At 60.1% G+C, this 18966-nt stretch overlaps 4 protein-coding genes across 4 annotated transcripts; all 4 read right to left on the reverse strand.

Moving 5' to 3' along the window:
- Positions 1-3242: 3242 nt before the first annotated feature.
- Positions 3243-7470, reverse strand: LOC131566221 (CMRF35-like molecule 5). The gene is made up of 7 exons (XM_058817446.1): positions 7431-7470; positions 6988-7332; positions 6093-6228; positions 5014-5117; positions 4410-4483; positions 3712-3843; positions 3243-3431 (listed from the first exon to the last, which is right to left on the reverse strand). Exons 1-7 carry the CDS (start codon positions 7468-7470, stop codon positions 3297-3299), a joined length of 966 nt encoding a protein of 321 aa, XP_058673429.1. The 3' UTR covers positions 3243-3296.
- A 3710-nt stretch (positions 7471-11180) lies between these two features.
- On the reverse strand, positions 11181-12351 carry LOC131566285 (CMRF35-like molecule 5). Its single transcript, XM_058817524.1, has 3 exons — positions 12312-12351; positions 11869-12213; positions 11181-11527 (listed from the first exon to the last, which is right to left on the reverse strand). Exons 1-3 carry the CDS (start codon positions 12349-12351, stop codon positions 11181-11183), a joined length of 732 nt encoding a protein of 243 aa, XP_058673507.1.
- Positions 12352-14088: 1737 nt separating this feature from the next.
- On the reverse strand, positions 14089-15259 carry LOC131566286 (CMRF35-like molecule 5). Its single transcript, XM_058817525.1, has 3 exons — positions 15220-15259; positions 14777-15121; positions 14089-14435 (listed from the first exon to the last, which is right to left on the reverse strand). Exons 1-3 carry the CDS (start codon positions 15257-15259, stop codon positions 14089-14091), a joined length of 732 nt encoding a protein of 243 aa, XP_058673508.1.
- A 508-nt stretch (positions 15260-15767) lies between these two features.
- On the reverse strand, positions 15768-17798 carry LOC131566287 (protein CD300H-like). The gene is made up of 5 exons (XM_058817526.1): positions 17735-17798; positions 17024-17359; positions 16730-16817; positions 16266-16525; positions 15768-15850 (listed from the first exon to the last, which is right to left on the reverse strand). Exons 1-5 carry the CDS (start codon positions 17784-17786, stop codon positions 15768-15770), a joined length of 819 nt encoding a protein of 272 aa, XP_058673509.1. The 5' UTR covers positions 17787-17798.
- Positions 17799-18966: the final 1168 nt, after the last annotated feature.

Here is an 18966-nt window from a genome sequence, read left to right on the forward strand (position 1 = left end):
TAATGTGAGTAAATGTGAGAGTTAATGAATGTGAGGTAATTAGTGTGTGAACCGCTAATTAATGTGAGTAAATGTGAGAGTGAATGAGTGTGAGTGTGAGCTAATTAGTGTGTGAACCGCTAATTAATGTGAGTAAATGTGAGAGTGAATGAATGTGAGACAATTAGTGTGTGAACAGCTAATTCATGTGAGTAAATGTAAGTGAATGAGTGAGTGTGAGCTAATTAGTGTGTGAGCAGCTAATTAATGTGAGTAAATGTGAGAGTGAATGAGTGTGAGTGTGAGCTAATTAGTGTGTGAGCAGCTAATTAATGTGAGTAAATGTGAGAGTGAATGAATGTGTGATCTAAGTAATGTGTGAGCTAATAAATGTGAGTAAATGTGAGAGCTAATTAATGTGAGTGTGAGCTAATTAATGTAAGCATGTAAGTAAATGTGAGAGTGAATGAATGTGAGCTAATTAGTGGGTGAACAGCTAATTAATGTGAGTAAAAGTGAGAGTGAATGAATGTGAGTGTGAGCTAATTAGTGTGAGTGTGAGCTAATTAATGTGAGAGCTAATTCATGTGAGTACATGTGAGCTAACTAGTGTGAGAGTGAGCTAATTAATGTAAATGTGTGAATGAATTAGCAAGTGTGAGCTAATTCATGTGTGATCTAATTAATGTGAGAGTGAGCTAATTAATGTGAGAGTGAATGAATGTGAGTGTGAGCTAATTAATGTGAGGTGAATGAATGTGTGTTAGTAAATGAGTGAATGAATGTGAGTGAATGTGAGTGTGCAAATGAATGTGTGATTGTGTGAATGAACTTGAGTGTGAGCATGAAAGTGAATGTGTGACTGTGAAGGAGTGTGTGTGTGAATGAACGGGAGGCAATGTGAGTGTGAACGAGTGTGAGTGAATGTGAGCGATGTGAGCGTGCCCTGGGGTACACACGTGGTTGTGCATGGCCACCTGTGCCCTGCTGTGTGTGCCTGTGACACTGGTGTCACCCCCTGCCATGGCAGGGGCACCTTCCCTAGCCCAGGTTCCTCCAAGCCCCGTCCACCCTGCCCTTGGGCACTTCCAGGGATAGGACAGCCACAGATTTTCTGGGCACCGTGTGTGTGCCAGGGCCTGCCCACCCTGCCAGGCACAATTCCTTCTCAATAGCCCATCTAACCCTGCCTGTGACACTGTGAAGCCATTCCCCTTGTGCTGGCACTCTGGGCCCTTGTTCTCAGTCAGCTCTCCTGGGCCCCTTTAGGCACTGAGGGGCCTTTAGGGGCTCTGAGGTCTCCTTGGAGCCCTCTCTTCCCCAGGCTGAGCACCCCCAGCTCCCACACCTTTCCCCTGTGAAAGCCCCTGGGGGTGGAAGTGTTTCAGCAGCAGAAATAGGAAGCAGTGGCTGGGTGGCAATAGCAGCTCCTGGGAGCTCCATGACCTCCTGGGAGCTTTGTGGGCAGATTCTGCTGATAAAGGCCAGGGAACACGGCGGCCTCGGTGCCCCTGAGGGCTTTGAGAGGAAGAACTTTCGATAACAGGGGCCTCCCCAGGCTGAGGAAGGGCTCTGAGCAGCCTGCTGAGCTCTAGCAGGACTTCCCCTTTGACAGGAGCAATTTAGTCCGTGCCTCAAGAGCTGAGAGCAACAAGACTGCATCAGCACCTGCACACCAGCAGGAAAAGGCTCCCTGCCTAGAATTCTTTAGGCTGCAAAGGACCCCTAAGAACATCAAGATCTTCCACTAACCCAGCACCACCAAGGCCACCAGTAAACCATGTCCCCAAATGCTACATCCACATGTCTTTTAGACTCCTCCAGGGATTGTGACTCCACCATTTCCTTCACAGCCCTGGAAGAAATTCTCACTAATATCCAATCTAAACCTCCACTGGCACAACTTGTGGAGGTGTTTCCCTTTGTGGTGTCCTGTTTCCTCTTGTCCTGTTGCTTGTTACCTGAGTGAAGAGACCAACCCACACCTGACTACCACCTCCTTTCAGGTATTTGTAGAGAGTGAGAAGCTCCCACTTCAGCCTCCTCCTGGCTGTGGTATAAATCAGCATCCCTGCCCTGACACCAGGTGGGTTGCAAAAAAGCTACAGTGCCCAAATTCTCATGGCAGGGGAGAATTCACCTCTTTGTGCAAAACCACTTGCATGGAACCATGTGTGTGTGTAAGAGCTCAGGTTTTTTGCTCCCAGCCCACCACAAAGGGACACCCAGCCCTATGGCCTGTTCTTTGTGGGAGTGGAAGGATAAATTGCCTGGCACTGGGCTGGAGAAGAGTGAGCACTCATGGGGGAGGGCACCAGCATGCCAGGGGCAGGACTACATGGACTGCTCCAGTGGGGAGTGATGCTGCAGTAGCTGCTGGTGGGTTTGTGCTGGAGGAGTCCTTGTCCTTAAAGATCTGAGTTCTCACACTGCTGGGCACCAGGTTCCCTTCTTTCAGGGTGACACTCTGCAACAAAGCCTTTAGCAGGTGGGAACCTGCTGTACAAACACAGCCACACACCACGGCCAACGCTATCAGATTCTTGTTGTCACTGATAAAGCAGCAACAATTCACACAGAAAGTATTTAGTGGGTGCCAGAGAAAAGGTTATCAGCAAAGCAGAGAAAGGCAAGGTGATGGTTACAGCCCATCTGTGTGCTCCCAGGCTGGGGGTCCTCAGGGGTGCTGGGAGAGAAGGAGCAGGAGCAAATTACCTGGGGGCCTGTGGCACCAGGGGGTGGGGGAGATGCCATTTCTGCACCAAGAGCCTGATACACCTCACCCTCCACATAAGCACCCCACCAAATGCACCTGGATATAACATTTCCCACCGTCCTGGTTCCCAGGAGCTGCCAGCTGGCATCAGCATGAAAAATGTCAGAGGTGAGCAGTGGGTTTGGGAGCCTCAGCCCCCATGAGCAACACAGCCAAAGGAGCAAGTGGGCTGAGTGGTGACAAAGGGAGCAGCTCACCCACCAGCCCAGCCCCACCTCCCCTACGCACCTCTCCCACCCTGCCTGGTGGGTCTCTGGCCTGGCCTGCCCCACTACAAGGGGGAGAGCTTTATTCCCACTGCTGTACGGATGAGGACTCCAGATTGCATTTGCAAAGGCATGACTTTATCTTCAACCCTCTCTGTGCCTCACACAACCTCATCCTCTCTGATGTTGCCTCAAAGAAACATCCAAACCTCGGAGAGCAGCAGCTCTGCTATGGAGCTGGCTCCTACCTGAGCAGAACATGAACCCCATGTCCTCTGTGCAAGTCTCACTGGTGCTGCCAGCAGCAGGAGCAGCCCATGGGGCTGGGTGCTTGCTCATCTACCCCACACTGTGCCATAGAGCTCTTCACTGGGCCGTGGAGCTGATGGCATGTTGGCATAGATCTGCTCCTGCTGTGGCTTGGGCTTCTGCACTCTGGCATATAAGGCCTCTTTTTCCTCTTCTGAAAGCTGGGAAAGGAGGGAGATAAACAAAAACATCCTTTGTAGGGCTGCTCCAGGCAAATCCTGTCTGCTGGAACCTCTCTGTGATGTTTTAAGCACCCAGGAGCAGCCACAGGGACCAGAGAGAGAACCCACATTAGCCAGGGTCACTTGGACCCCGGTTTGGCATTTCCCTTTGCAATCCCCTCCTTCCCCACCCAGCCCATCCTGCTGCTCATTCTGTCACCCACCTTCTCCAGCTTTCCTCCCACCGCCTCCAGCTTGGCAGTGCCTGGCATTCTCCTACCTGAGCACTCTGCCTGACCTCTGTGTACTCCACTGGGAGCGTTTTTTCCAGGCGGTGCAAATCCTCAGCATTGCTGTACTGGCTCTCAGCCGGGCCGTGGGTAAGGTCCGCATAGTTCAAGGCTTCTGCTCCCTGCTGGAGAAGGATGAGCTCTCACCCTGCTGCCACTCCCTGCCTGCATCCACAGGGGTGGGAACACCTCCCACCCTGCTGCCTGTCCTGGGTGCTGGGTGCTGAGGTGGCTGCAGGGGCACTGGGTGGAAATGAAAATTGAAGCAAGGCCTGGCTCAACATTTCCCAGGGGAATTCTTACGACACCAGCCCCTCTTCAAGAGCTGGCAGCAAAAAATCAGAAAATACTTTCCAAGCAGTAAGCAAGGATCAGCTACCCTGCAGCACTTCAGGTGTGATTTGCTGCAGGTTTCCAAGGCTGTTTGCCCCAGAGAAGTAGCTCCCATGCTTGGAGAGAAACCTCTCAGATCAATCCTAAACTCCTTTCCCAGGAATACTCTGTGATGGTCACAGAAAGTCCCTGGTTGTGTCTTTCTGTTGGCAAGCAGAGCCCAAAGGATCCCTCCCAGCCTCCAGTGCCATGAACCTGGCTGAAGGCAGCAGCTCTGGCAGCTCGGGGTGCAATGTTTCCCCTCTTCATGTGAACTTGGGGCACAGAATCCCAGCAACTCATGAGGTTTCCTTACTGTAGGTGACATGCTGCAAGTCCTGTCCATCTCTATGGCTGCTCCAGAAAGGGCTGGATGAAGCATGGATGTGGCTGGACATGAGTGAAAACAGAGGAAAAGAAATGTGTTGAGAAAACACACTGCCACTGCAAATCTTGCCATAAAGCAAGACAGGAACCTGACACTCCATGAGCCATTTAAACTGGAGCCCCTCTTCAAATAAAGCCAGACCCCACCTGCCAGCTGGCAATGTCCTCTCCTGTCCCTCCCCAGCCCTCACACTGGCCTTAAACTTTGAATTGAGCCTAGTGTAAGCCTGGCCCATGCAAGTGATGGTGCCCAGAGAAACTCAAGCAGATTCTGTGCCCAGCAGCACCCACCCCAAGGGCTGTCATCCCCTGCTCCCAGGGGACAACACCCATGGGACAGCACCCATGGCATGGACCCACTGCTCCCTTGAGGGAAGGAAACCTCCTGGTGGAGGTCTCAACGATGCACTGAGGAACTGGATGGATCAGGAAGGCAATGGGGGAGGAAAAAGAAACAGAGGGGAAAAATAAAGGAAGCAGAGCAGGCTCTGTTACAGAAACAGGATGTGAGTGGCACTGACAATTTCACTCACCCTTCTTCTTTCTGGAGAGTATTACTAGAACACCAGCAGCCACTGCAAGCAAAAAAAGTACCACAATGATGGCTGGAGTGAGGATGTGCTCAACCACGCTCAAGCTGCAAGAAAAAAAGAATCAAGAAGACAATTTATGTTGTCATGCTTCTCAGGATGAACCAGCACGGAGCAGGGTTGCAGGAAGCAGCTGTGGGGGACACAGAAAGGGGCTGTGGCAGTAGAGTGGCAGGGCCTGCCCATCACAGCAGGCACGGGATGGTCAGGCTGCCAGCTGGGCATGGAGCAGAGCAAACCAAAAACTGCAGAAGCAAAAGGATGCTTGGGTCTGAGAGCCACTGTGTCTTCAGTGATTTAAGGATGGGTTCCTGCATTTGCTCTGGTTTAACTCCACTCTGTGTTAACTTTGTAATGGGCAAGCAGGAAGTTGGTGAGCCAGTACACCCTTGAGTGTGCTGGTGGAGAGTCTCAGCTTTGTCTGCTGCTAGCATCACCTCCCACAGGCAGGAGAGAAGAGGGGAAGATCTAACCCACTGGTTTCATGCTTTTTCAACTATCTCTACCAGGCTGTGTGTAACTACAAAGAACAGGACACTGGGCAGCACTTGGCTTCCCACGAACAGTCTCACTGAGTTTTGGGGAAGGAAATGGGGTCGGTATTGCAGGCAGAAACCACTTCTCCCATGTGACTAGAGGCACTACAATTACTGTCATAGAATGAGAGAATTATTTGGGTCAGAGGGGGCCTTAAAGATTGGGCCTTAAAGGGGCCTCTGTCACTGGAAGAGACACCTTCCACTAGGCCAGGCTGCTCTGAGCCCCATCCAGCCTGGCCTTTAATACTTCCAGGGATGAGGCATCCACAATGTCTCTGGGCAACCTGTGCCAGGACCTCACCACCCTCAAAGAGAAGAATTTTTCCACGTGGAGTAGTCTCTAAAGGCAAAAACAGGAGGTCTGCATCCTCATTCAAGGGAGGTCCTATAAGGGACCTGAAGAGTCCGATGTTTTCAGGGCTCCAGCTGCACCAGAGAGCTCATGGAGGAAAGTGGCTGCTGTAGGCAGGAGCTGCTACTCACGGTTGAGGGGTGGAGGGATTTGATGTTGATTGCAAAATTTCCTCCTGGGAAATTGTCTGTGTGTGGCCTGGTACAGAGAGAAAGAGATCAGAGGACGTGGTGGTCACGTAGGTCGATGATGGAGGGATGGAAGAAGCTGTAACAAAAAGAGGAGAGGCATGGTTGATCTCTGAGGAGAAAGATGCTGTGGGTTTTGCAGTGAGTCAGAAGTGCTATACGTGCTGTCACAGGAGGAAAACTCTCTCTCAGGGTCCCCTCTGCCACATCCAGGGGGCACATCTCGAGGTCAGAGTACTGTAAGACCCTTCCTCTGCCCATGAAGCTTTTCACCATCTCAGTCCACCCCAAAACATGCACAAAACAGATTGAGCCTGCAGAAAGGGGTCTGGGCACCCCATGCCCAGTATAGTACTAGCACATATATATTGTCACAGCACGTATATATTGTCCTGCTGTTCAGGCTGATCCCTGGCAGGGCAATGGAGAGGGATGTTTCCCAAGCCCAGGGCTTGGTGTCCAGAGGTGCTGCAGGTCCCAGGTGGGAAATGGGGCAGCACAGTGCAATGAGGAACACCCAGTGTTATACAGGAAGGCAAGGACGGCACAGAAAAGGCCAGCAAGAGCAAATGAGGAAGAAAGGTGGTCACAGAGAGCACAGTACACCTCAGTAATGGAGATGGCTGAACCGGGGGGGGCAAAGAAGGGGCTCTGGATAGAACAAAGAAGAATGAGTGATGGTGGCACCTACAGCACTCTGATGTCACACCCTGGGGCTGCCCCACCTGCATGGCACCCATCAGCTCTAGGCTGCCCACACTGCAGCCCCTGCTCCAAGCAGCTGGAGGAGCACACATCCATGATAGATCTGGGGGCCCTGCTGCCCACAAGTACTGACCTGGGAGCACGATCACCTTCACAGCAGCGCTCTCATCCCGCAAAAATCTTCCCGTTCGCACCCCACAGCGGAAGGTGCCCGCGTCCTCCTTGGACAGATCATCCACCGTCACCGTGAATGCCCGTTGTTTGCGGTTGTCCCGGATGGAGAACCGGCCCCGCACCACCTTGGGATGCGACTCCGAGGTGATGACGATGTCCTCAGCACAGGTATAAACAGTCCATGTACTTGGTGTGCACCAGAATTTCGGGAACGTCTCCCAGCCCCGCCGGTACTTGCAGGTGACCGACAGGGAACCGCCCAGGGAGCCCCGCACGGTGCCGGGCCCCGCCACTGCCCCGCAGCCTGTGGAGACACACGGAGCCGCGGCAGTGCAGCCGCCGCAGCGGCGCCTCCCGCCCGACGGCGCGGGCCCGGCAGGCGGGGCTCGGGCGCGGCCTTACCTGGCAGCAGCGCCCAGGCGAGCAGAGGCAGGAGCTGCATGGCCGCTGCGGGTACCGGGGCTCAGCCGGTGCCGCTCCCGGCTGCTCTCGGCGGAGCTCGGCCCGCCCCCGGGGCCGCCCCCGCGGCGCCATCGCCCCGTTGGGGCGGAGAAGGGGAACCGGGACTGCGGGGCAGCGGGGCCGCCGGGGATGCGAGGGTCGGGGCCGCGGGAGCGTTTGTTGGAGCCGGCGGGGGAAGCGGGGAGGGCCCGGCGGGGCCCCGGTGCGGCCTCGCCCTGCCCGCGCCGTCGGGACCGGGGCTCTCGGGGATCGAGCGGCGCCGGCCGGGCCGTGGGGTCCCTGCACGGCTCCAGCGGCCCCGCACGCTGACCCAGAGCACGGCCGCAATCATGGCCAGCAGCGCCAGCAGCTGCAGCCCGGCCAGCGCTGGGAAGGAGCGGAAAGAGCCGCGGGTCTCCTGAGGAGCGTCCGGAGAGAGCGTCGGGGTTGCAGACGCGGGGGAAGGATGGATGGAGCGGGTTCCAGACGGGCCCCGTGTTCCTGTCGCGCTCAGGTGAAACCGCCTCCCGCAGGGTGATCCCAGGCCCCATACATGGGGGTCACTGTTGCTGTGGGGGGGAACACGTGCAAAGACCCACTGGGGTTATGATAACCTCCACATCAGCACTCTCGTGGGAAGGGATGAATCCCTTTGGCATCCCCCGGCGGAGCGAGCCCGCATCCTCCTTGGCCAGAGCTCCGCAGTCCCCCGTAATGCCCGGAGCTGTTCGGGATGGAGAAGCCGCCCTGCCGCACCTCGGGCTGCACTTTCGCGGTGCTGCCGATGCCCGTGGCACAGGGAACAGCAGCTCCGTGTACTCGCTTTGCTCCGCAATTTCGGCAGCGTCTCCCGGCCAGGCTGGTGCGTGCAGGGACCGGCAGGGTTTCCCTCAGGAATCCCCGCACGGTGCCGGCCCTGTCGCTGTCCCGGAGCCTGTGCAGACCCACGGCAGCGCTGCCGCTGCCCGGACACCTCCCGCTTCCCCTGCTGGGCGCAGCGTGGGGCTCCAGCCCCGGCGGGCACTCAGCCCGGCCTGGCAGCAGCGCCGAGGCCAGCGCCAGCAGCAGCCACATGGACACGTCGGGGCAGCCCTGCTGCAACTATTCATTGTGTCCCTGGGGCTTTGCTTCCTCTTCTGCCTCTGCTACCACCTCCGTTGCTGTTGGAGATCCAGCAAGACCATGGCGTTTCTATTTCCTAGAATTTTGGATTCTGCTGGTGACTGAGGTTACTTGCTGTGCACTGTCCCCTGTGCCATCCCCCGGGGTCTCTGCTTTCTTCCTCCAGCCTGGCCCCCATGTGGGGACACAGCCTGCCTCTCAGTGCCACACTGCCCAGCCCCTGTGGCCAGGCAGGGCACCCAGGGGCAGAGGTAGCCGTCGCGGTCCTTCCTTGTGGATGGGTGACACGATGACTTTTGGTGCAAAAATCACCAGCAAGGCACAGGGGGTTTGCAGTAACAAATCAACAAATTGCAGTTTTATTGAAGTAACCACAACTGATATGCGTTGGTGAGAGGATCTGGGGAAGAAAAGGGTAAGATAGGGGAAGTGGGAGGAAAGCAGGACGGGGTGGGTATAGCTACCAAGATATGGCGCCGCTTTCGTCCTTCGGGGTCCAGCCGTCGAAGCTCACTGGGGCACATCCAGGGAGATCTCAAAGGCACGGCTGAATTGCACCCCAAATTATACTCTTTTTCGTTGGGGAGAAGGGGAGCCGAAACAAAGGTCTCCAAGGAGGGGAAAGAACAGAAAAAAGGGGCAGTACACAGAGTCGTTGTTTTCATGGCCCAATGCTCGCAGGTGCGTTTATTCTGGGCAGTCTTTCCCCCCTTCGTGCACACCTCCCCCGAGCTGGGGGGGGTGTTCAGTCCCAGTCTCTGGAATAAGGTGCGAGGGGGGTTTTCTTGCATGGGGATTTCTTGTCTTGGTTCCTTGATGAAGAAGCTTACATCTCTGTTTGTCTGTCACGGTGGTTGAAGGCAGGCGAGAGGGGTCTTCTCTTGGAGGGGGGGAACCATCCCAGAGCTCAGACCAGCCAGGCCAGGAGGTAGGGAGAAAGTCCAGATCCTTTGTTCAGAAAGGGCAGAATGCCCCCTTCAAGTTCAGCATGGCATGTTCTGCCAACACCACCTGTGAACACACTGAGCTAACAGGCATATGACTTTCCCTCCCCACTGGCTCAACAGATTTTAACTTTGCGGTGGTATTCATGACAATTGTGAGGCAAAAATGAAAGATATTTTGGACAGACTCTCACAGTAGCTCAGCACAGCACAGGGACCACCTGAAGGCCAGACAATCCCCCAGGCTGGGCAGTGCTCCTGCACAGCCACCCTGTCCTTCCCAGGGCAATGAAATGGGTAACTCCAAGGCCTTATCACAGTGCAGCTGGGCAGGAGCATCCACTTCTCCTGCCAGCACAGCCCCTCTATGCCTCAGTAGCCCCATGCTCTGATCAGGTCCCTCCAGGCCTCCCCCTGTGTCCCCTGCAGCTGCTGAGTGGGGGCAGAGTTGTGGAAGGACAGCCTTGCCTGGCTATTGCTATGCTGGAGATGGCATTTGGTGCACCGGGCAGAGGTGTCAGGGCTGAGGCTGCTGGGGCTGAGGGCTCCTCTCCCCATGAGGAAGCTCAGCTGGGCCATGGTGGAGCCTGCACGGCCCCTGTGACCCCATGTCCTTCCCCCAGGCACAATGCAGCATGTCCCCACACAGGTGTGTGCATCAGCTTTGGCTGCCATGGGCATTCTGGGCAGTGCTGGCAGCTGAAGGAACGAGCAGGAACACAGACAGACTGACAGAAGCAGACACGGCCCTGCAGGATACCCAGCCTTTATTGCAAAATTGTCTTCGGTTTGCAGCTGCAGCTCAACAGCCAGCGGCTCCCTGCAGCCCAAACCCTTCCCTGCGCAGCGCAGGGGCTGCCAGGAGGGGCCGAGGCTTCCCAGGGCCGGCAGTGCCCGGAGCCGAGCAGCTCCCGGCACGGGGCGGCCGTGAGGGGAGGCGCGGCCCCGGCAGGGCGGGGGCCGGGGGGGCAGGAGGGCGTCGCTGGGGCTCGGAGGGGCTCGGGACGGGGGGGCAGCCCCGTGTGCTGGTGCTGCTGGATGCCCCCAAGAGCTGCGGCATCTCCTGCTCCCGGCTCCCGCCCCGGCTCCTCACCCACGCTGCCGCACTGCAGCCAGCGCTGCCGGCCCTCGGTACAGGACACACCCGGGCTGGACCGGGGCTGCACAAGTGCTGACCTGGCACCGCGACCATCCTCACAGCAGCACTGCCGTCAAACGAGGACATTCCCAAACGACGAAATTCCCGTTCACATCCCCCAGACGAAGGTGCAAGTGTCCTCCTGGGACAGACGCTCCACGGTCACCGTGAACGCCACGGTGTTTGCGGTTGTCCCGGATGGAGAACGGGGCCTTCTCCACCTCGGGCATGGAGCCCGCACTGTCGATGGTGTCAGCGGTACAACAGAAAGCGTTGCCGCCTTCCCCACGGTTTCGCCTTTTTTTCCCGGCCCGGCGGGTCCGAGCAGGCGATGGAGAGGGACCCGCCCCGGGCTCGGCCGGTGCCGCTCCCGGCTGCTCTCGGCGGAGCTCGGCCGGCCCCGGGGCCGCCCCCGCGGCGCCATCGCCCCGTTGGGGCGGAGAAGGGGAACGGGGACTGCGGGGCAGCGGGGCCGCCGAGCAGACGAGGCAGGGATAAGGAGCGGGGTCAGGAAGGCTTTATTGAAGCGGGCGGGGGAAGCGGGGAGGGCCCGGCGGGGCCCCGGTGCGGCCTCGCCCTGCCCGCGCCGTCGGGACCGGGGCTCTCGGGGATCGAGCGGCGCCGGCCGGGCCGTGGGGTCCCTGCACGGCTCCAGCGGCCCCGCACGCTGACCCAGAGCACGGCCGCGCTCATGGCCAGCAGCGCCAGCAGCTGCAGCCCGGCCAGCGCTGGGAAGGTGCGGAAAGAGCCGCGGGTCTCCTGAGGAGCGTCCGGGCCCCGGGTTCCTGTCACGCTCGGGGTGAAACCTCCTCCCGCCGTCTGTCCCCAGTCCCGCGACGTGGGGGTCACTGCTGCTGTGGGGGAACGTGCAGAGTCTGACACAAGAACGCGATCCCCTTCACAGCAGCAATCTCATCAAGCAGCTCCATTCCCATTCACACCCCGCACCTGAAGGTGCCCTTGTCCTCCTCGCCCAGACCCTCCACAGTCACTGTGAGCAAGCGGTGTGTGTGCTTGGTCCGGCTGGAGGGGCGGGGTGGCAGATGCGAAGGAGGGATGGATGCAGGGAGTGCCACATGGGCACCGTCTCCCTCTCCATCTTCCCCTCTCGGAGTGACACCTCCACCCTCGGTCTGCCCCCAGCGCCCCAAACCTGTTGTCGCTGTTGCCATCATGGATTCGTGCAGGGACTGACCTGGGAGCACGATCACCTTCACATCAGCAGTCTCATCACGCGAAAGTATTCCCCTTCGCACTCCACAGAGGAAGGTGCCCGCGTCCTCCTTGGACAGACCATCCACGGTCACCGTGAATGCCCGTTGTTTGCGGTTGTCCCGGATGGAGAACCGGCCTTGCAGCACCTCGGGCTGCGACTCTGAGGTGATGACGATGTCCTCAGCACAGGTATAAACAGTCCATGTACTTGGTATGCACCAGAACTTCGGCAACTCCTCCCCGCCCGGCCGGTACGTGCAGGTGACCGACAGGGAACCGCCCAGGAGCCCCCGCACGGTGCCGGGCCCCGCCACTGCCCCGCAGCCTGTGGAGACACACGGAGCCGCGGCAGTGCAGCCGCCGCAGCGGCGCCTCCCGCCCGACGGCGCGGGCCCGGCAGGCGGGGCTCGGGCGCGGCCTTACCTGGCAGCAGCGCCCAGGCGAGCAGAGGCAGGAGCTGCATGGCCGCTGCGGGTACCGGGGCTCGGCCGGTGCCGCTCCCGGCTGCTCTCGGCGGAGCTCGGCCCGCCCCCGGGGCCGCCCCCGCGGCGCCATCGCCCCGTTGGGGCGGAGAAGGGGAACCGGGACTGCTGGGCAGCGGGGCCGCCGGGGATGCGAGGGTCGGGGCCGCGGGAGCGTTTGTTGGAGCCGGCGGGGGAAGCGGGGAGGGCCCGGCGGGGCCCCGGTGCGGCCTCGCCCTGCCCGCGCCGTCGGGACCGGGGCTCTCGGGGTCGAGCGGCGCCGGCCGGGCCGTGGGGTCCCTGCACGGCTCCAGCGGCCCCGCACGCTGACCCAGAGCACGGCCGCGCTCATGGCCAGCAGCGCCAGCAGCTGCAGCCCGGCCAGCGCTGGGAAGGAGCGGAAAGAGCCGCGGGTCTCCTGAGCAGCGTCCGGAGAGAGCGTCGGGGTTGCAGACGCGGGGGAAGGATGGATGGAGCGGGTTCCAGACGGGCCCCGTGTTCCTGTCGCGCTCAGGTGAAACCGCCTCCCGCAGTGTCGTACCAGGCCCCGACGTGGTGGTCAATGTTGCCGTGGGGCGAAAACGTGCAAGGACCCAGCAGGCAGAGGTGTCAGGGCTGAGGCTGCTGGGGCTGAGGGCTCCTCTCCCCATGAGGAAGCTCAGCTGGGCCATGGTGGAGCCTGCACGGCCCCTGTGACCCCATGTCCCTCCCCCAGGCACAATGCAGCATGTCCCCACACAGGTGTGTGCATCAGCTTTGGCTGCCATGGGCATCCCGGGGGCAGTGCTGGCAGCTGAAGGAACGAGCAGGAACACAGACAGACTGACAGAAGCAGACACGGCCCTGCAGGATACCCAGCCTTTATTGCAAAATTGTCTTCGGTTGGCAGCTGCAGCTCAACAGCCAGCGGCTCCCTGCAGCCCAAACCCTTCCCTGCGCAGCGCAGGGGCTGCCAGGAGGGGCCGAGGCTTCCCAGGGCCGGCAGTGCCCGGAGCCGAGCAGCTCCCGGCACGGGGCGGCCGTGAGGGGAGGCGCGGCCCCGGCAGGGCGGGGGCCGGGGGGGCAGGAGGGCGTCGCTGGGGCTCGGAGGGGCTCGGGACGGGGGGGCAGCCCCGTGTGCTGGTGCTGCTGGATGTCCCCAAGGGCTGCGGCATCTCCTGCTCCCGGCTCCCGCCCCGGCTCCTCACCCACGCTGCCGCACTGCAGCCAGCGCTGCCGGCCCTCGGTACAGGACACACCCGGGCTGGACCGGGGCTGCACAAGTGCTGACCTGGCACCGCGACCATCCTCACAGCAGCACTGCCGTCAAACGAGGACATTCCCAAACGACGAAATTCCCGTTCACATCCCCCAGACGAAGGTGCAAGTGTCCTCCTGGGACAGACGCTCCACGGTCACCGTGAACGCCACGGTGTTTGCGGTTGTCCCGGATGGAGAACGGGGCCTTCTCCACCTCGGGCATGGAGCCCGCACTGTCGATGGTGTCAGCGGTACAACAGAAAGCGTTGCCGCCTTCCCCACGGTTTCGCCTTTTTTTCCCGGCCCGGCGGGTCCGAGCAGGCGATGGAGAGGGACCCGCCCCGGGCTCGGCCGGTGCCGCTCCCGGCTGCTCTCGGCGGAGCTCGGCCGGCCCCGGGGCCGCCCCCGCGGCGCCATCGCCCCGTTGGGGCGGAGAAGGGGAACGGGGACTGCGGGGCAGCGGGGCCGCCGAGCAGACGAGGCAGGGATAAGGAGCGGGGTCAGGAAGGCTTTATTGAAGCGGGCGGGGGAAGCGGGGAGGGCCCGGCGGGGCCCCGGTGCGGCCTCGCCCTGCCCGCGCCGTCGGGACCGGGGCTCTCGGGGATCGAGCGGCGCCGGCCGGGCCGTGGGGTCCCTGCACGGCTCCAGCGGCCCCGCACGCTGACCCAGAGCACGGCCGCGCTCATGGCCAGCAGCGCCAGCAGCTGCAGCCCGGCCAGCGCTGGGAAGGAGCGGAAAGAGCCGCGGGTCTCCTGAGGAGCGTCCGGGCCCCGGGTTCCTGTCACGCTCCGGGTGAAACCTCCTCCCGCCGTCTGTCCCCAGTTCCGCGACGTGGGGGTCACTGCTGCTGTGGGGGAACGTGCAGAGTCTGACACAAGAACGCGATCCCCTTCACAGCAGCAATCTCATCAAGCAGCTCCATTCCCATTCACAGCCCGCACCTGAAGGTGCCCTTGTCCTCCTCGCCCAGACCCTCCACAGTCACTGTGAGCAAGCGGTGTGTGTGCTTGGTCCGGCTGGAGGGGCGGGGTGGCAGATGCGAAGGAGGGATGGATGCAGGGAGTGCCACATGGGCACCGTCTCCCTCTCCATCTTCCCCTCTCGGAGTGACACCTCCACCCTCGGTCTGCCCCCAGCGCCCCAAACCTGTTGTCGCTGTTGCCATCATGGATTCGTGCAGGGACTGACCTGGGAGCACGATCACCTTCACATCAGCAGTCTCATCACGCGAAAGTATTCCCCTTCGCACTCCACAGCGGAAGGTGCCCACGTCCTCCTTGGCCAGATCATCCACCGTCACCGTGAATGCCCGTTGTTTGCGGTTGTCCCGGATGGAGAACCGGCCTTGCAGCACCTCGGGCTGCGACTCTGAGGTGATGACGATGTCCTCAGCACAGGTATAAACAGTCCATGTACTTGGTATGCACCAGAACTTCGGGAACTCCTCCCTGCCCGGCCGGTACGTGCAGGTGACCGACAGGGAACCGCCCAGGAGCCCCCGCACGGTGCCGGGCCCCGCCACTGCCCCGCAGCCTGTGGAGACACACGGAGCCGCGGCAGTGCAGCCGCCGCAGCGGCGCCTCCCGCCCGACGGCGCGGGCCCGGCAGGCGGGGCTCGGGCGCGGCCTTACCTGGCAGCAGCGCCCAGGCGAGCAGAGGCAGGAGCTGCATGGCCGCTGCGGGTACCGGGGCTCGGCCGGTGCCGCTCCCGGCTGCTCTCGGCGGAGCTCGGCCCGCCCCCGGGGCCGCCCCTGCGGCGCCATCGCCCCGTTGGGGCGGAGAAGGGGAACCGGGACTGCGGGGCAGCGGGGCCGCCGGGGATGCGAGGGTCGGGGCCGCGGGAGCGTTTGTTGGAGCCGGCGGGGGAAGCGGGGAGGGCCCGGCGGGGCCCCGGTGCGGCCTCCCCCTGCCCGCGCCGTCGGGACCGGGGCTCTCGGGGTCGAGCGGCGCCGGCCGGGCCGTGGGGTCCCTGCACGGCTCCAGCGGCCCCGCACGCTGACCCAGAGCACGGCCGCGCTCATGGCCAGCAGCGCCAGCAGCTGCAGCCCGGCCAGCGCTGGGAAGGAGCGGAAAGAGCCGCGGGTCTCCTGAGCAGCGTCCGGAGAGAGCGTCGGGGTTGCAGACGCGGGGGAAGGATGGATGGAGCGGGTTCCAGACGGGCCCCGTGTTCCTGTCGCGCTCAGGTGAAACCTCCTCCCGCAGTGTCGTACCAGGCCCCGACGTGGTGGTCAATGTTGCCGTGGGGCGAAAACGTGCAAGGACCTAGCAGGCAGAGGTGTCAGGGCTGAGGCTGCTGGGGCTGAGGGCTCCTCTCCCCATGAGGAAGCTCAGCTGGGCCATGGTGGAGCCTGCACGGCCCCTGTGACCCCATGTCCTTCCCCCAGGCACAATGCAGCATGTCCCCACACAGGTGTGTGCATCAGCTTTGGCTGCCATGGGCATCCCGGGCAGTGCTGGCAGCTGAAGGAAGGAGCAAACAGACAGACAGACAGACAAGCAGACACAGCCCTGCAGGATACCCAGCCTTTATTGTAAAATTGTCTTCGGTTTGCAGCTGCAGCTCAACAGCCAGCGGCTCCCTGCAGCCCAAACCCTTCCCTGCGCAGCGCAGGGGCTGCCAGGAGGGGCCGAGGCTTCCCAGGGCCGGCAGTGCCCGGAGCCGAGCAGCTCCCGGCACGGGGCGGCCGTGAGGGGAGGCGCGGCCCCGGCAGGGCGGGGGCCGGGGGGGCAGGAGGGCGTCGCTGGGGCTCGGAGGGGCTCGGGACGGGGGGGCAGCCCCGTGTGCTGGTGCTGCTGGATGCCCCCAAGAGCTGCGGCATCTCCTGCTCCCGGCTCCCGCCCCGGCTCCTCACCCACGCTGCCCCTCCAATCACAGCCAATGCCACGGGCACCTTGATGCTGAGCAGAAGCAGCAAGTGGATGACACTGGGCTGGGACCTGTGTAGGAAAAAGGGGGTTGTGCTAGAGCTTTATTAGGCTCTGGGGAATGAGGATGGGGACTGGGGCACTCGCATGCCTGCCAGCTGCCCCGCTTGTCCCCAGGATGCTCCTTGGGAACTCAAAGCTGGGTGATGGGAAAGGAACGTTTTGCCCAGGGGATGCTTTTTTTGGTGCTTTCCTGGATCCCAAACCCTGACTCACAGCACTGGAGGCTCCCCACAGCCCCTGGGACACAGAGGATTGGTGGTCAATGGGCTCAGGTTGCTGTCCTCAGTTGTGTTTGAAGCAGCTGCTAGAGAAAACAGAGTCAGAACAAAGGAGATCCCCCACAACCTCTGCCCAGCACCATGCACAGGAGCCTCTGTCCCTGAGACTTCAGCAATGCAGGTGCAGGGGTGGTTATGGAGGTATCCGGGCAATGCCCTGAGCGCTGCAAAGGAGGAAGAGGAGCAAGGGGGGAGTTTAATGGCAGCTTTGCTTCCAGCCCTGTTTTACCTGCAGACACCATCACCTCGGTGCTGTGCCCTCGGCTGATCCCCACTTTCTTCTTCACCCCACAGGAGTACCGGCCTGCATCCCCGGCTGTGACACTGCTCAGGGTCACCGTGAATGAATTCGCTGTGTGGTTGTCCCTGATGGACACCCTGTCCCGTGTCACTGTCACCTCTGAGCCGTCGGTTTGGATCACGGAGGTCAGGCAAGGCCAGAGGGAGTTTTTGCGGCACCAGTACTTGAAGCTGAGCTTGTAGCGTGGATTGTAGCTGCAGGACAGGGCCAGTGAGCTGCCCTGCTCTACTGTCACCTGCCTGGGGCCTGTCACTGCCCAGCCACCTGCAGGGGACAGAGAGAGGAGCTGTAAACCCATTCTGGCAATGCCTGGGAGCCATGGAGGGTCTGAGCCCCGGGGCTGCAGCCCGAGGGAGGCTGTGCCTGTGCACCCACTGTGAGCAGTGCTGAGCTGACATGTCACCAGTCATTAATAAAACAGCCCCCATCAAGGGTGTGTGTTAGTGGAAAAATGAAAAGCCTTATTCCCAGGGTTCACATGGCAGGGAACAAGAAAATCTCAGAGATCACACCTGCAACTACCAGAGGAAAGGTTTGGGATCAGCCAGTCTTTTGCCATGACCACAGTGAGCATCCTGGTCTGCCTCAGCCCCAGCCTCTCCACAGCTCTGCCAAAACCCCTGACACAGATTTACTGACCTGTGCTCGTGGCTCTCATGAGGAAAAGGGTCCAAACCAAGAAAATCCTCATTTTCCAGATTCTTGCTCCTGAGGTGGAATTTTCCCGGTGGTTTTTCACAAAAAATCCTTCAGGATGAAGCCAGGCCCACTCACACATGGATGTCCTAACAGTTTTCCAAGCTGTGCTCTCCTGCCACTTCTTTGGGCAGTGATTACCCACAGACCCTGGATATCTTCTTTTTAAGACAGCCACTTCCTCCCCTTTACCCACCACTCATGACTCACCCTGGGGTGTTCCATGACAGAGACTCTGCTTTTTCTCTGAAATAGTCACTGAGTTCCCAGGAAAATGCCAAAATGCAGCAGGTTCCTCCACGGTGATGCCCATCCCAGCAGGGACCGAAAACCCTTTCCCAGCACAGAGCCCACAGGATTTTGGGGAGTTTTGAGAGGGCCTGGGCAGAGCAGGATGCAGGGGCTGGGGCAGAGTGCAGGTCAAGCCCTGCTGATGGACTGGTGGGGATGCTGGGTTTCTCCCCAGCTCTGATGGACTGGGAGGATGGGCAGCCATCCAACCCCCTGCACCGCTGCTCTCTGGCTCTGCAGTGGGCTGCCAGCTTGAGCTGGGCTGCTTGTTTTTTGTGTTTTCTTAGGCAAAAGAGTCTTCTTTTCCTCCCCAAATCACCTTTTTTTTTGGCACAGCTGTGGGATTTTGAGTGACAACGCTGTTTCTCTCCAGAATTAAATTAAAAGTTTCAGAAACGCAAATACACAAAGCAAAGCTACTTCCCTGGCTTTCTTCCAATATGCCCTTTGGAAAGAGCAGAAAGCACAAACCTCAGAATCCCCTTCCCTCTCAATGCCTTGCCATGGCAAGAGGAAGCTCTGGGTGTCCCTTTGGGTCACCAAGTAACTCCTTCCTTCCCAGCTGGCTGGTTGTGAGCCAAAACGCTGCAGGTAACACCAAGATCTGAATTCAAAAAGTGCCTGGAGATGGCAAATCTGCTTTGTGCTGAAACACTTCCCACTCCAGCCACCTCATCTTCCTTGGGGATGCATCCCTGCCACTCCTGGAAAATCACAGAGCATCCTTCCCACCCTTCCCTTGGAGTGAGAGGAGGACTGGGAGAAGTGGCTCAGAGGTGGAGACTCTGGATGGAATGGGACAGGGAAGGTCCTACCAAGGTATTTGCTGCATGAGAATTTGGGGGCAGCTCAGTTACCTGAAAGCAGACAGAAGCATTTCTTCC

Source organism: Ammospiza caudacuta, chromosome 19 (genome assembly GCF_027887145.1).
Source record: "Ammospiza caudacuta isolate bAmmCau1 chromosome 19, bAmmCau1.pri, whole genome shotgun sequence".
Taxonomy (NCBI): Eukaryota; Metazoa; Chordata; class Aves; order Passeriformes; family Passerellidae; genus Ammospiza; species Ammospiza caudacuta.